This window comes from Pollachius pollachius (assembly GCF_949987615.1).
Source record: "Pollachius pollachius genome assembly, chromosome: 5".
Lineage (NCBI taxonomy): Eukaryota > Metazoa > Chordata > Actinopteri > Gadiformes > Gadidae > Pollachius > Pollachius pollachius.
Window position 1 is genome coordinate 27,894,566 of NC_136938.1, and position 16,790 is coordinate 27,911,355.

The 16,790-nt window shown below is 48.4% G+C and overlaps 1 protein-coding gene across 1 annotated transcript; it reads left to right on the forward strand.

Annotated features, from left to right (window-relative positions):
• The first annotated feature begins 173 nt into the window (after nucleotides 1-173).
• sltm (SAFB-like, transcription modulator) lies at nucleotides 174-16,675 on the forward strand. The gene is made up of 20 exons (XM_079736896.1): nucleotides 174-314; nucleotides 1,428-1,509; nucleotides 1,861-1,916; nucleotides 4,069-4,096; nucleotides 5,034-5,811; nucleotides 6,418-6,458; nucleotides 6,552-6,661; nucleotides 7,839-7,988; nucleotides 8,287-8,396; nucleotides 8,475-8,626; nucleotides 9,267-9,370; nucleotides 9,464-9,550; nucleotides 10,054-10,196; nucleotides 10,821-11,001; nucleotides 11,388-11,512; nucleotides 11,787-11,966; nucleotides 12,380-12,703; nucleotides 13,927-14,068; nucleotides 14,725-14,918; nucleotides 15,845-16,675. The coding sequence occupies exons 1-20, from the start codon at nucleotides 180-182 to the stop codon at nucleotides 15,954-15,956; spliced, it is 3,234 nt and encodes a 1,077-aa protein (XP_079593022.1). The 5' UTR covers nucleotides 174-179; the 3' UTR covers nucleotides 15,957-16,675.
• The last annotated feature ends 115 nt before the right edge of the window (nucleotides 16,676-16,790 follow it).

The following is a 16,790-nucleotide window of genomic DNA, read 5'->3' on the forward strand; positions in this document are numbered from 1 at the left end:
CGACTGTAGCCCGACTGTAGCCCGACTAATATCTCCACTCTGACGTGACGTAGGCAGAACCACCGTAGGGGGCGGGCTCTTGTCTTGTAGAACGAAAGCGCGCGCGCACGCTTCAGTCGATCGACTTACATATGCGCATGCGCGCGGTCACAAAAACACTTGTGCGGTGAGATGATAAAATGGCGTCGGGTGCCATTTCCACGGAGTCCAAGAAAATAGTCGAATTACGAGTAATTGATCTGAAGTCTGAGCTTAAACGAAGATCTTTAGACTGCTCCGGGGTTAAGAGTGTCCTGATCGCCCGGTTGAAACAGGTACGGAGCGGGTCAGGGGTCGCATGCGTGCGGTTATCGACCGCCTGCAACCTTGCTAGCCGAACGCTGCTAAGTAGCAGCGCTGGGCTAGCAGCACTCGGCTAGCTGTTATTTTGTTATTATTGTCGTTTGGTTCACTTCGTGCAGGTGTGCTTGTATGCAAGTTATTAGATTGGATTGCATAAATTATAAAACTACATTGTTGCATAATTAATAAGCCGTTTAGCCATTCTACCAGTAATACCAGTGAGTGTAACTGGTCAGTTCGTTATGTATGGGCCCACAATAATACCAGTAGGTCTAACTGGTCAGTTTGTTATCTATGGGCCTACAGTAATAACAGCAGGTCTAACTAGTCAGTTTGGTATCAATGGGCCCACAGTAATACCAGTAGTTCTAACTGGTCAGTTTGGTATCACCAGTATTACCAGTAGTTCTAACTGGTCAGTTTGTTATGTATGGGCCTACGGTTATACCAGTAGTTCTAACTGGTCAGTTTGGAATCACCAGTATTACCAGTAGGTCTTACTAGTCAGTTTGGTATCTATGGGCTCACAGTAATACCAGTGAGTGTAACTGGTCAGTTTGTTATGTATGGGCCTACGGTAATACCAGTAGTTCTAACTGGTCAGTTTGTTATGTATGGGCCTACAGTAATACTACTAGTAGGTCTTACTGGTCAGTTTGGTATCTATGGCTCACAGTAATACCAGTATTACCAGTAGGTCTTACTAGTCAGTTTGGTATCTATGGGCTCACAGTAATACCAGTATTACCAGTAGGTCTTACTAGTCAGTTTGGTATCTATGGGCTCACAGTAATACCAGTATTACCAGTAGGTCTTACTAGTCAGTTTGGTATCTATGGGCTCACAGTAATACCAGTAGGTCTAACTGGTCAGTTTGGTATCTATGGGCTCACAGTAATACCAGTAGGTCTTACTGGTCAGTTTGGTATCTATGGGCTCACAGTAATACCAGTAGGTCTAACTGGTCATTTTGATGTGTAGGGCTTCTCCTGGTTTCGCCGTGACACCAGCTATGTTAATAAACCTCACTGCGGTGGCCCCCCCGGCCTTGTGTGGACCCAGCCTCTGATACTGTCACTCTTTAGGCTGTGGAAGATGAAGGCGGCGAACCAGGCAACGTGGAGATCCCACTGGCTGCAGATCCACCCACGAGGAAGAAGCCTAAAGGTAAGGTTTAACCTAGTGTCTCAAACCTGGGGGCCTTCTAGTGCCTGTTGCACTTGTTGTCACTGTTTCTAATGTAATGTAGAGAAACCAGGTGTTAAGTTCTATGTTTTAGCCACACTCCACCAAACAGTTCCTCTAGAGACCTGAGTGGACGGATTTAAAGTGTATTTTGGGTGACATTTGCAAAGTATAATTTCCAACAATTATAAAAAAAACAACTTGTATTCATTTTTCAGAGACTCACCTGTGCCAGGGTATTCTGCCCCTTGGTTTAAACTGAGTTGTAACGGTACGTTTTTCTTCCCAGCCATTTAATCTTGCCACTGAATGTATTTCTATTTTTTTTTGTAGGAAAGAAAATGGAATCAGACTCTGACAATATTCTGGATGACGACTCCTGTGCCAAGGTTAGCCTGCAGTACTTGTATCTGGCAAATATGTTTTTCTAATGTCATTCTGCCTTATCAAGGACCCGTGTCATCCTGATTAGACCCGAACCGTTCAACAATGCGACATGCTGTGTAGCGGAAAATGGCACATTTAGCGTAGCTGCAACGGACGCATGTGATTGTAAATGATGCGATTGTTTTTCATCTAGGATAGAGCCATCTTTTATACAAGGAGAACTTGTTCAAACCTATGGGGCGCATGTGCTTTCCCTCTTCTGGATGAACCTTATGTTTCCTATGGCAGTCATTCAGGCACACTTTACCACGGAAATACATGAAGGCAGAGATCAGCCATTGTTAGGCAATCAGAGGATAAACACAACAGGACATACAGTGGGGCAAAAAAGTATTTAGTCAGCCACCAATTGTGCAAGTTCTCCCACTTAAAAAGATGAGAGAGGCCTGTAATTTTCATCATAGGTATACCTCAGCTATGAGAGACAAAATGAAAAAAAAAAAATCTAGAAAATCACATTGTCTGATTTTTAAAGAATTTATTTGCAAATTATGGTGGAAAATAAGTATTTGGTCAATAACAAAACGTCATCTCAATACTTTGTTTCATGCCCTTTGTTGGCAATGACAGAGGTCAAACGTTTTCTGTAAGTCTTTACAAGGTTTTCACACACTGCTGCTGGTATTTTGGCCCATTCCTCCATGCAGATCTCCTCTAGAGCAGTGATGTTTTTGGGCCTTCGCTGGGCAACACAGGCTTTCAACTCCCTCCAAAGATTTTCTATGGGGTTGAGATCTGGAGACTGGCTAGGCCACTCCAGGACCTTGAAATGCTTCTTACAAAGCCACTCCTTCGTTGCCCGGGCGGTGTGTTTGGGGTCATTGTCATGCTGAAAGACCCAGCCACGTTTCATCTTCAGTGCCCTTGCTGATGGAAGGAGGTTTTCACTCAAAATCTCACGATACATGGCCCCATTCATTCTTTCCGTCACGGATCAGACGTCCTGGTCCCTTGGGAGAAAAACAGCCCCAAAGCATGATGTTTCCACCCCCATGCTTCACTGTAGGTATGGTGTTCTTTGGATGCAACTCAGCATTCTTTGTCCTCCAAACACGATGAGTTGAGTTTTTACCAAAAAGTTCTATTTTGGTTTCATCTGACCATATGACATTCTCCCAATCCTGTTCTGGATCATCCAAATGCTCTCTAGCAAACTTCAAACGGGCCCGGACATGCACTGGCTTTAGCAGGGCGACACGTCTGGCACTGCAGGATTTGAGTCCCTGGCGGCGTAGTGTGTTAGTGATGGTAGCCTTTGTTACTTTGGTCCCAGCTCTCTGGAGGTCATTCACTAGGTCCCTCCGTGTGGTTCTGGGATTTTTGTTCACCGTTCTTGTGATCATTTTGAGCCCACAGGGTGAGATCTTGCGTGGAGCCCCAGATCGAGGGAGATTATCAGTGGTCTTGTATGTATTCCATTTCCTAATAATTGCTCCCACAGTTGATTTCTTCACACCAAGCTGCTTACCTATTGCAGATTCAGACTTCCCAGCCTGGTGCAGGTCTACAATTGTGTTTCTGGTGTCCTTTGACAGCTCTTTGGTCTTGGCCATAGTGGAGTTTGGAGTGTGACTGTTTGAGGTTGTGGACAGGTGTCTTTTATACTGATAAGGAGTTCAAACAGGTGCCATTAATACAGGTAACAAGTGGAGGACAGAGGAGCATCTTAAGAAGTTACAGGTCTGTGACAGCCAGAAATCTTGCTGGTTTGTAGGTGACCAAATACTTATTTTCCACCATAATTTGCAAATAAATTCTTAAAAAATCAGACAATGTGATTTTCTGGATTTTTTTTTTCATTTTGTCTCTTATAGCTGAGGTTTACCTATGATGAAAATTACAGGCCTCTCTCGTCTTTTTAAGTGGGAGAACTTGCACAATTGGTGGCTGACTAAATACTTTTTTGCCCCACTGTATAATACATATATAGTTATTCCCTTTGACCCTGTAACTGTGGTTAAGGGCTATACAAATACATCATTATCATGATTTAGGAAAAAGGATAATGGGGCAGATTTGACCCAAACTCTGCAGGAAGGTGAAGCGATTAACTACTTTAATGAAATGCTTAATTTGGGTCTTTTGTGTTTTCAGGACACTGAAGAAGACGAATCTGAGAAAGGTATGTGTGGACGCTCAGCGAGGTATCTTAACATTTTCTTCCAAGGTAGCCCTCCTTCTATAAAGCCACAGAAACCTGCATGGAATACACATGCGTCTACCGTTTCCTTGCTAACTGGATCACAAGTTAACGGTGCACAGAGGACCCATGTCCACATTACAAACACTGCTGCGTTTCTGTAAAGGGCCGTCTACGATCGGAAAGCAATGGCAACATGTGGGGCCGCCTAATGGCCATGCGCTGCATTGTTTTTTGTAAAGATGCAGTTTTCGAGTCCCTATGAGTGAACACACCAAGCTACTTCTTTCTACTGCGACCCCATCGAAGGAGCTGCCTGATGTTCACCCTCTATAACGCAACGCTTCGGACTGGGACTTGGCAAAGACGTCAAGCTCTGAGGCCAACACTGGACTGGGCCTTACACATTGGTGTGGATTTCAAGACTGGAGTTGCTCTCCTAAAGGCTGAATGATCTGATGGCCAAGACGGACATTGACGACCCTCGTTATGTGACGCCATGGCAGTTTCCCAGATGATTTGGCGTAAGATGACTTGTAGACTGACCACCATGCATGGGGAGATGGGTTGTCATTGTGGAAGAAATGACTGATGGACGGATAGACGCCTCTCCCCACCCCCACTCACACGCCTTGTGAACCCGAGGTCCACCTGAAGAAGTTCCAGATGTCAGGAGACGCCACCGGGATGGCAAATCCAGCCGTATGAATAGTGACTGGCTCTTCGGGGAGTGAAGGATGGAAGAACAGGGCCTCAGCCTTCAGCGCATGTTTCTGTTCCTCCTGTGCGGCCCAGCCCCTCGACGACAGCTAATCCCTGATTTGCTTTGTGTTCTACTTTCTAGGTGAAGTGTCATACACCCATGTCGATGTTAAAAAGTTATTTTTTTTGCCATGTTTATCCTCATTAAATCCCTCAGATGTAACAGAAACAGAGGAAGTTGCTCATGAAAAATCTAAGCCAGCGCCGTGCGAGGCCAGCCCGGCCGCGCCTGAGGCCGGGCAGGAGGCCTCCGGCGAGGCCCGGCCCCCGACCGAGGACGGCGTTGACACCGAGCCCACGACAGAGGCCTCAATCCAGGCCGATGAGACATCGGTCGAGCCCCAGCCTGTGGTGGAGAGGGAGCCCGAGGCGGAGACGGAGCCCGAGGCGGAGACGGAGCCCGAGGCGGAGGCTGAGCCCGCGGCCTCACCGGAGCCAGAGGCTGTGGTGCTGCTCGAGGCCGACTCGGAGCCAGAGCTCGAGGCCGATCCAGAGGCCGACGTCGACGCAGAGGTAGAGACGGAAGCGGCAGAGACGTCGGCGGAAGCAATGGACTCCTCCAAAGAAGCTGAGGACGATCACCTGTCCGTGTCGATCCCCAACGAAGACGCCATCACGCTGGACGTGGATGGGGACGACCTCCTGGAGACAGGTAAACATGTCAAACTTCCAGATCCCAACAAGAGCTCTGACGACCACCTGGTCCCCTCTGGACCCACGGGCCACGATGATGATGACGACGACGACGACGATGATGACCTGAACACCGAAGAGTCAGGGGGCCACAAGGAGGGTAAGAACGAGGCCGGATCCAAGGCTGACCCCACGAAGAAGGAGGGCCGAGACACCCTGAAGAAAGCTGAAACGGGAGACAAAGAGAAGGATTCTGGGAAGAAAGGCCCCTCCACTACGGGGGCGTCAGGTCAAGCAAAGAGGTTTGTCTTTCTATGTCAGTTCTTTGATACTACTACCACGTCCCAGCGCAATAGGAACACAGCATTGTGGGTAGCCTCAAGATTTTTTTTTTTCCCTTTTCCATAAGGGGAATGTCCACTGATGTACCTAACCCTGCCAATTACTGCTTTAATTTATTCCTTGAAGTTGGTTTAAGTTGTGGCCATAACCAGGAGAGGAAACCCCCACTGTTACTGTCGTCTTTCCGTCACTTTTAATGCCTTTTCCAGTTCCTTCACGAGGCATTGTAAAAGTAGTAGTACCTGAGGTGAAAAATATTTTTTCTGGGGGTCAGGAAAGATTTGCTGTGAAGTACCTCATACTTCTGAAGACTCACATTGATCAAAGGGAATAAATTGGCTGACAACCTGATCCATCTCACCAGTGGAAAAGCAATGAAGGAAGCCTGTCACAGAATTATCCAAACCCACGCCATGAAGACCTTTTTTCTTCTTCGACTGTGTTCCGTGCTGTGTCTCGTTCCATGGGTCTTGTGCAAATGGTTTCCCGCAGGGATTACATTTTAATAGTATTCACTGTATTTGTATTGTTTTTTTGTTTTGTTTGTATTTTAATTTACCTTGTAGCTCTTCAAGAGACAGAGATGGAAAAGCAAAAGATGATAAAGGTAAATGGCAACCAAGATACATAATTATTAACATCCGTGTACATTGGTTTTGGAGAAGGACTGTGCCTAAACTTTCCCTGGATGTCTGTGTAGGTGGTCTCAGCAGTAGTGCCAGCAGCTCTTCTCGTAACGTGTGGGTCAGTGGCCTTTCATCAAACACAAAGGCAGCTGATCTAAAGAACCTGTTTGGAAAATATGGAAAGGTAAAGTCTAACTTTGTTTTAAGTTTAGGTTATATATTGTATAACTCATGCCCAGCTATGTTGAATATTGTCATGTTCAAAGGGTTTTGCCAGTTTAAGACCACAGGTTAGTTGCTGAGTTTTGTTCCAACTTACCCCTTATCGCGCTAGGCGTGTTCTGACCTGGGATCTTTGTGAGCCATCATATTCCAAATGAGTGTTTAGCAGCTTCCATTGCTGCTCAGCTATATCCAAAATCCACCACCATGCTCACCAGAACATTTAAAGGGGACATCTCATACCACCAGGTGTGAGTGTGATTAGCCATTACAAGCAGGTTTGAAAATTGTGACATCACAGGTTGGTTGGCGTGTCCATCTATCCGTCACACATCTAGATGGACACGCCCACCTGTGATGTAATGGCTAATCACACTCACACCTGGTGGTATGAGATGTCCCCTCTAAAAACACCCCCATCTACACTGACCCAAGCCATTTACCAAAAGGTTTCTCTGCAATCAAGCTAATCCGACTGCCTGTAATGACACTATCTTCACATAGAATTGTTGCTCCTGCCTCAGTTTCCAAGTCTATGATAAACACAGTTAAATGGAAGATTACACATGAGGAGTTGAACAAAAATTGACAGATAAAATAATATTAATTAAGTGATTGAAATACATAGCGCTCTCTAGACACTCAAAGACGCTTTACAGTGAAGGGTCGGACCCCACTCACCACCACCAGTGTGTAGCACCCACTTGGCTGATGCACGGCAGCCAATCTGCTCCAGAACGCTCACCACACACCAGCTTGAGGTGGAGAGTGAGGGAATTAATGAGTCGGCTAATTATACAGGAGGATGATTAGGGGGCCAGATTGAACGAGCCTGGTGGGGCAGGTTTTAGCCAGGACACCGGGGGAAACCCCAACTCTTTGCGATAAGTGCCCTGGGATCTTTTCTGACCTCGGTATTACGTCTCCTCTTAGGGACGGACACGCGGAAAAGAAAATGTCAACCATTAACCGGGGGTCTTCACAAACCAAATCCTTTAATCAACACGATGCCATTTCCATAGACCTTAATCAGTAGCGTATCGCAGGGCTGCACCGGCCTGCCGTATGACCATCACCTAAGCCTTGCTAGAGGCTCGGGGACATGAGGTCCGTCTCAAACCTCTGCTTATCACCAACAGGTGTTCAGTGCTAAAGTGGTCACCAACGCACGCAGCCCCGGGTCCAAGTGCTACGGCCTGGTCACCATGTCCTCCAGCACGGAGGTGGTGCGCTGCATCTCCCACCTGGACCGCACTGAGCTCCACGGGCAGCAGATCTACGTGGAGAGGGTGAGCGAGAAGGCCCCCTGTAGGGTGGTCTGACCCAGAGATCGCACCGCCGTTGAGCACAGAGAGGGACGCCTCTTTATTAGGGACACGGTGCATTTTGAGACATTCCGAACTCACTCGTGGTTTCGGATAAAAGTGTCACCTGTTAAAAAAAAAAATGGAATAAAACAGCTATTCTCTTCAGAAAGTCGAAAAATTGTTAAAGAATCTAAATTTTTTTTACCCCATGTCCCGATTGTTTTCCTTCAAGCCGAGTTTACTCTCCAGCTCACCATCTCCTTCTCCGCCCTTCCTAAAGGTTAAAAGTGATCCATTCAAGAAAGAGGCAGGGAAAAAGGAAGTGGAGGAAAAAATGACGTCAATCAAATCCAGCGAGAAGCGAACGTTCACCGGATCCAAGACGAGCAAGTGGGTGGAAGATGATGACCATCAGCTGGATGAACTGATCACTGTTGGAGCAGACGATAACCTGTCATTGTTTCACAGAACGCTGCCCAAGAAAGATGACAAGAAGACGGACAAACCTTCAGAAAAAGACAACAAAGACGTGTCTAAAAAACCCGACGCCAAAAATGACAAAGTAGAGGTTCACTCGTCCACTGTGGTCCAAGAGAAGAAAGACGACAAGAAGCATATACGTACGTCTGGGTTGTTTCAATTGTTTTACATTTACATTTACATTTAGGGCATTTAGCAGACGCTTTTATCCAAAGCGACTTACAATAAGTGCATTTGTTACAATAAGTACATTTGTCATAAGAAGTGAAACAATATATCGCTGTCGGTACAGTAAAGACGTTCATAGAACCAAGTGCAAGTATTACAATCGCTAGGCTAACCCATTCCCTGTGTAAAGCAGCGATAGCAGCTACTGTAGATGCTACACAATTAAGTACCTTGAATAAGTGTAATGTACAAGTGCCAGGACGTACAACATTCAATGGTGGCTGTGCATTGGTTTCTATGCAGAGTCGAGATGAACTCTGAACAGGTGAGTTTTGAGTCTTTTGCGGAATCTGGTGAGCGACTCTGCGGTCCTGACATCGGTAGGGAGCTCGTTCCACCACTGAGGTCCCAAAACAGAGAAAAGTTGTGACTTTGCTGATCGACCTTTGGTTGCTCTTAGCGATGGCGGTACCAGACGTCCAGCTGAGGTAGTTGAGCGGAGGGATCGATCAATTGTTGATCGAGGGATCGATCAATTGTTGGTGGTGTAACTTGTAAAGAGACCAGAGGGCGGCGTTGTACTGACTTATCTCTATGTATTTACATTCACAGGATCCAAGAGCCCTGGAGTTCTGCCCTTCGCTCATAACAGAGGTCCTCCTCACTTCAACAAGATGCGACAGCCCTTCAGACGGGGCGGTAGACAGTTTGATCGGGTAACCTGCTCAAGACGTCCCCTCAGTGTTGGCCTAGCTGCCGTTCCTCAACTGATTCATGTTTACTAATGATATGGACGCCCTTTTCCTCAGCCTGGGTTTCCTCACATGAACATGCAGCAGCATCAGCATCCACATCCGCAGCAGAGACATCCCAGATGGCTCATCCCACCGGAAGAGGTTCTTTTCCTTTCTCTTGCCTCTACTAGAGTTGTTTCCGATACCAGTGTCAGGAATTCCTCCGATCGGTTATCAGGGTACTGAAGTCTATGCGCCGAATCCCATGCCATCGTATGACCAGCTCGTTTACCGGTGGAAATTTCGGCATCGGTAAAGCAACGTCTCCGACACTACGTGGTAACGCGCTACCAAGTCGGAAAAACAAGGATGCAATAACACAAACAGAATATTAATGTATTATTGTTAATCCATAAAAAAAGAAAGGGTAGACAGTAAGTGAACCGACTTTACATTGCTGTCATCGCAAGAGAACCCTTCAATCAAGTGCTATTAGTAGATACAAAGCTAGATTTATACTCGGTTGATACTCCGTATCGGCCGATACTCAAGTTCGGAAATCGGGCAGGGTAAAACGGTATCGGAACATCTCCAGCCTCGACCCCTGACCCGTCGTGTTTGACGGGAGCAAAGGTTTTGATTCGTCCTGCGTTCCCCCCCTCTAGTTCCAGATGATGAAGGAGAGGCGGCCGTTCTTCAACAAGGAGGGCCACAACGAGATCCTCCCCTTTGAGAAGATGAAGGAGCAGAGGATGAGGGAGAGGGTGGTCCGTCTGGAAAGGGTGCGACGGGCCCTGGAGCTACGCAGGTACGCCGTTACAACCAGACGCTCTCATCCAAAGCCACCACCAGGACATTTGTCAGAAGAGAAACGCCATATATCGCTGTCGGTACAGTGAGGATGTTCATAGAACCAAGCACCAACATTCAACAGGTTAACCCGTTCCCCGTATCCAACAGAGACCGCTAGGATAAGATGCTTCACCATGCTAAGTTCTAGTTTAAGTGCCAGGACGTACGACATGCAATAAGTGCGTAAGGCGGGTGGCTGTGTCTAAATGTAACCGCCTTTCAGGGATATTGAGTATTGGAAAAGAACTGGTAGTCCTTTCTGTACCCATATTCGTTTCCTTTATTCCTTGTATTCCTGGTCCTTTATACGCAGACGTTGTTTTAGTCCTTGCACGCGTTCCCATGTTGATTGCGTGTTCCCACGTTGATGAACTGTTCCCATATTGATTAACTGTTCCCATATTGATGAACTGTTCCCATATTGATGAACTGTTCCCATATTGATGAACTGTTCCCATATTGATGAACCGTTCCCATATTGATGAACTGTTCCCATATTGATGAACTGTTCCCATATTGATGAACTGTTCCCATATTGATGAACTGTTCCCATATTGATTAACTGTTCTCCGACGTCCAGGCGCCGCGAGATCGCCGAGCGGGAACGCCGGGAGCGAGAGCGCATCCGTCTCCTGCGGGAGCGCGAGGAGCGGGAGAACCTTCTCCGGGAGCGGCAGCGGCTGGAGATGGAGAGACAGAAGCTGGAGCGGGAGCGCATGGAGCGGGAGAGGCTGGAACGGGAGCGGATCCGCATCGAGCAGGTAACGGCGACGCCCACCTCTCCGCTCTGATCAGGTGTGTTGGAGGCTCGATTATGGCGATTATTTTTGAGTTTGAAAACATGATGTATTTATGCAGCCTGTCTCTACCCTTAAACACATACACAAAATGGTCAAAAAGAAAATGTTTAAATCTAAAATAATGTACAGATATGTATCCAGCCATTCTGCACTCCCTATAAAACATTTAATGAAAATAAATAAATGAATCAAACTCGACTTATATTAGTTTTGTGATCGTTTGACGCTAAAACCGAAACAGCGATCCAAACCCGAGTCATCGCCCAGGCCTGGTGTGTAGAACCACAACAAGCGGCCACGGTGGAGAGCGGTGCACTGGTGTTCTGAACGTGTGACTTGTGCGTCAGGAACGGCGTAAGGAGGCGGAGCGTCTGGCCCGCGAGCGGGAGGAGCTGAGGCGTCAGCAGGAACAGCTGCGCTACGAGCAGGAGAAGAGGAACAACCTGAAGAGGGGGCGCGACGTGGAGCACGGGTACACCGGCCTCAGCCGCTCTGTTGACTACAAACTAACCATTGCTCTCCAGCCAGGAAACGACACACATCTGTTAGATAGTTCCCCCCCCTACCCCTTTCGCAAAGTGTTTACTTTAATCTAAGTTACTACCTACAAGTTAAAGCTGTGACCGACCGGTGGGACCATGGGTCCTTGTTTATGCAGAGTCCTGCCCCCCCCAGTTACCTTCCAGAGACGGAGGGCTGTAGCTTTAGAGAGACAGACCTTGATGTGCGCGTCTTTACCCTCTCAGCCGCAGAGACGACTCCTACTGGAACGGCGGGAAGAAGATGGCGCCCGAGTCGGAGCCGCGTCTGGGCGGGGGGGCGGAGTACAGCCGGCAGCAGAACCGCTTCACCAACTTCACCTCCACCGCCCGCGACCGAGGCCGCTTCCAGGAGCCCGCCGCCGCGCAGCCCGCCGGCTTCGACCGGTACGAGCACCCGGGATCAGTGGCTATGACCCGGGATCAGTGACCATGACCCGGGATCAGTGGCCATGACCCGGGATCAGTGACCATGACCCGGGATCAGTGGCCATGACCCGGGATCAGTGGCCATGACCCGGGATCAGTGACCATGACCCGGGATCAGTGGCCATGACCCGGGATCAGATAGGATGGTCCGGGATCTAGTTAAGATGACCTGAGATGTAGTTAATAACTTCCTCATTAACGCGGTCATGTTGCACTCAGGTCTGAATCCTTTTAGGACCTCCTAGCGTCCTCGTTCTCCGTGCTCTCCCGATGAGGTGACCTCCTGACCCCCGTTCCAGGCCGCTCTAACCGTTGTAAACCTGGAGTCCGTCCGTCCTGTGACCCTCTCCCTGTCTCCCCCCCCCCTGCAGGCGGAGCCGCTTCGACGGCGAGCCCGAGGCCAAGAAGAGCCGCCCCGCCCCCCACCGGGAGGCGTCCGGCTTCGACCGCTACCCCAAGAGCTTCGAGGCGGTGCGCCGCCCCGAGCCGCCACCGCCCCCGCGGAGCGACCTCCGCGACACGGACCGCCGGGACCGCGACGAGCGGCGGCCCGTCGCCATGGCGGAACGGCCCGCCGCCGCCCGCACCGCCATGCCCGGGATGTCCCACACGCGCCCCCCCCGGGACGGCGGCAGCCACGGAGGCTGGAAGAACGACGGTGGCGGCGGCCTCAGCGCCAACAAGGGGGACGTCCGGTACACCGATTATTATTACAGTGACAGTGAGACGCTTTACCCAGAGCCCTAGGGACCTCCCTGTACAGTAAGGACGGTCATAGGACCAACGGCCGAGCACTAACCATCACTAGGTTAACCCGTTTACCCAGAGCCACGTACTGTAAGAACACTAGTCAGAAGAATGGTCATAGAACCAACGGCCAAGCACTAACCATCACTAGGTTAACCCGTTTACCCAGAGCCACGTACTGTAAGAACACTAGTCAGAAGGACGGTCATAGGACCAACGGCCAAGCACTAACCATCACTAGGTTAACCCGTTTACCCAGAGCCACGTACTGTAAGAACACTAGTCAGAAGGATGGTCATAGAACCAACGGCCAAGCACTAACCATCACTAGGTTAACCCGTTTACCCAGAGCCACGTACTGTAAGAACACTAGTCAGAAGAATGGTCATAGAACCAACGGCCAAGCACTAACCATCACTAGGTTAACCCGTTTACCCAGAGCCACGTACTGTAAGAACACTAGTCAGAAGAATGGTCATAGAACCAACGGCCAAGCACTAACCATCACTAGGTTAACCCGTTTACCCAGAGCCACGTACTGTAAGAACACTAGTCAGAAGAATGGTCATAGAACCAACGGCCAAGCACTAACCATCACTAGGTTAACCCATTCCCCGTATACAACACAGATAGCTAGGATAAGATGATGTACGATGCCACTAAAAGTACAATATTTAAGTACTAGGACGTACACCATACAATAAGTGCGAACATCGAGTACCAGCATTGATTGGTGAAGACCTTTTTATTTTTATTCAAAGTTGAGATCATTAAGCGGTTACACTTATCCACAGCAAGTGAGGCCGTCTTTTACATTTTACATTGCCGTTTAGCCAACACTTTTATCCAAAGCGACTTCCAAGGGAGAATAACATTCAAGCTACGCTGCGTTACAATGACACACTTCCCATTCACCCAGTCAATCACTCACACACACACCGATGGCGGAGGCTAACATGCAAGCTGTCAACCTGCACATGGGGAGCAGTTTGGGGTTCAGTGTCTCGCTCAAGGACGCCTCGGTGGGGGTCAGAGCGGGGCTCGAACCAGCACCCCTCCGGTTACTGGACCACTCCTCGACCACCTGCGCCCCGCCGTCCTCTCACCGGCCGTCCCTGGCCTTACCCCGCTCACTGTCTCCTAACGGCGTTCTGTCCCTGTGTGTTCCCAGCGGAGCGGTGCGTATGAGGGCGGAACGCTCTACCCGGGAGGTCCCAGGCCCCGCCCTGAGGGGCGTCGCCGCCGCCACCAGCCGCGGGAGGCACGGCTACAGCGACCGGGAGGGAGGCAGGGCCATGGTGATGGGAGACCAGGTCAGCAAAGCGCTGCTCTGTTACGGGAAAAAAAAATCATGATCACGACTATTTTGGTCAATATTGGAGATCGCGATTATTCAAACGGTCATTTTTGAGTTTGAAAACAAGATGTGTTTATTCAGCGTGTCTCTCCCAAAAAAACACTTTGTGACTGAGAACTTTGATATTTCGCCTTAAAAGAAACACACAAAATGGTCAAAAAGAAAATGTTCAAATCTAAAATAATGTACAGATGTGTACCCAGCTGCACATTCTATAAAACATTTAACGATGAATGATATTAGTTCTGTGATCTTTTGACGCTGAAACCGCGATCAAAATGAGATGAATCGCCCCGCCCTTGGCCGGCTCTAGTCAGTCTCTCATTGGCTGTCGGCTTTAACTTGGCCGGCAGGTGGACGCCAAATCAGAGAGGAGCCAAACGCGAGACCGCCTTGAGCTGGTTTAAGAATGAAGGGCAGTAATGCTGAACATGGGTCTGTGTGTTCTACCGGCGGTTCGTTGGCCTCGGGGATGGACCCCCACCTCCAGGTCTCCTCACACTGTGAAGGAGACCTGGGGGTCGGGCCCCCTGGCTCTGGTGGACCCCCACCTCCAGGTCCCCTCTCCCCAACAGGCTTCATTAACCCCAGGGTGTGCGCTTGTGTCTCCAGGCGTTTGGGTCGGGCCGCCAGGTGGTGGTGGAGCGGCACGGCAGAGACCCCCCGGGCAGAGACCCCCCGGGCAGAGACCAGGGCCCCAGCAGGAAGGACTGGCACGGGGGCGCGGGCTCCCAGGGGAGCGGGGGCTTCCAGGACGGGCGCAGGATGGGGGACCACCGGGGCAGCCTGATGGCCCAGCACTCGAGGTGAGACCCCCCCAGGCCCAGGAGAGACCCTGCTCTACCTCAAGGGGTTACAGCTGGGGGGGGGGAGACTCATACCCCCACGTTCAGTATCCTGTGGAGAGCAGCCAGCCAATCAGAACAAGGCAGAGGCCGGCTGTATGACCTGACCACTGGTTAACTGGTTAACAAACCTAGTATAGAGATTGAGTAAAGAGCTGATGGGAGGGGGGGTGTATCACTGTTCACCGTCCTGCAGGGGGCTGTAGCTTCCACTGGGTGCCGTTCACCGTTGTTATTTCAATAATGGACATTTATGGTTGTGATTGTCCATGTGGTATTCATTTAATGTAGTTATTCGATGCATAGAATTGTATTATTTGTTTTTGTATTTTAATCTGAATTGTTGTATTGAATTGGCTATTACAACATGTTGTAGCATTTGAAAGACGTATTACAGATAGATCGATATGATGCTACATTTATATTATATGACAATTAAAGGTTTTAAAATGACCTGTGATCAGCTGGCCTACTTCTGTAGTGTTTTTTTACACCTTCAATACTAGAAGGTAAAGTAGAAGTGTTGCAAATGTAAACACAGACAGGCCGACCTCTTTTCATGTGGATCAGATAACACTGGTTCTCCTGACTGGTACCTAACCTATCCGAGAGATAACCGGCTGGCTTCACACTTAGTGTTTTAAATATTCGATCTATACTTTGAAAATGGTTTAGATTGTCTTGCTATAGTGGTTTGTCTTATTAAATATGCCATCTTTGTTACAAAGTGCTACTAATAAATAAAGTGGATAGACTGAAGCCTTTAGAACGTATATGATGGCTCCTGATCCGGCCTGGATAAATGTGTGTTTGAAAGAGATGGATTTGTATTCCTTCATTATTCCATATGGCCACCCAGTATTAATGCTTTCCTCCTCCCCCCCCAGCCACTCCTCATCCGGTATGAACCGCATCGTGCAGATCACCAATAACTCTCTGTCCAGCGGCGGGAACGTCGGCGGCTTCAAACCCTTCAAAGGAGCGCCCCGTAGGTTCTAGCCGCGCCCCCTCCTCCAATCAGAACGCTCGGACCCAGAGACACTTTCCAGTTAATATTTTTTTTATATTTACTATTGTAAACTGCTAAAACTAGCCAGTTGACGTTGCTCAACCCTGTCATTTTGTATAGAAGAGTATCGGACATTTTCTGCTGTCAATGATTCTGCACAGGGGACATTACTAGGATGTTAACATGTTTCATTACTAGGATGTTAACATGTTTCATTACTAGGATGTCAACATGTTTCATTACTAGGACGTTCACAGGTTACATCACTAGGATGTTCACATGTTTCATTACTAGGACGTTCACAGGTGACATCACTAGGGTGTTAACATGTTTCATTACTAGGACGTTCACAGGTGACATCACTAGGGTGTTAACATGTTTCATTACTAGGACGTTCACAGGTGACATCACTAGGGTGTTCACATGTTTCTTTACTAGGATGTGTACATGTTTCATTACTAGGATGTGTACATGTTCCATTACTAGGATGTCAACATGTTTCATTACTAGGACGTTCATAGCGAGGTCTTTGTTACACATTCTCATGTGCTGTTGAAGAATTAACTGAAACTGTTCTATAGTTTAGTGTAAAGGTATTTCGATTTATATTCTATACATAATTGAGTGTTTTTGTTTTGCTGTTCATTGCCGGTCACATCTCGTATATCAAAAAGGCTGCTTAACTTAAGTTATGCATCTTTGGTATTAAAATTGGCAAAATGATGACGGTTTCTGTTTTATTCACAAAATAACATAGTTTGTGTAGTTAAAATAAAGATTAGAGAAATGAAAATTGAGCTTGCCTTCGGGACCGAAAGGCATTG

Coding starts and splice junctions, on each gene's coding strand:
- sltm (XM_079736896.1), top strand. CDS start 180: ATGGCGTCGGGTGCCATTTCCACGGAGTCCAAGAAAATAGTCGAATTA. Junction 10,197..10,820: donor CGGGCCCTGGAGCTACGCAG/GTACGCCGTTAC, acceptor TCCGACGTCCAG/GCGCCGCGAGATCGCCGAGC. Junction 12,704..13,926: donor GCCAACAAGGGGGACGTCCG/GTACACCGATTA, acceptor GTGTGTTCCCAG/CGGAGCGGTGCGTATGAGGG.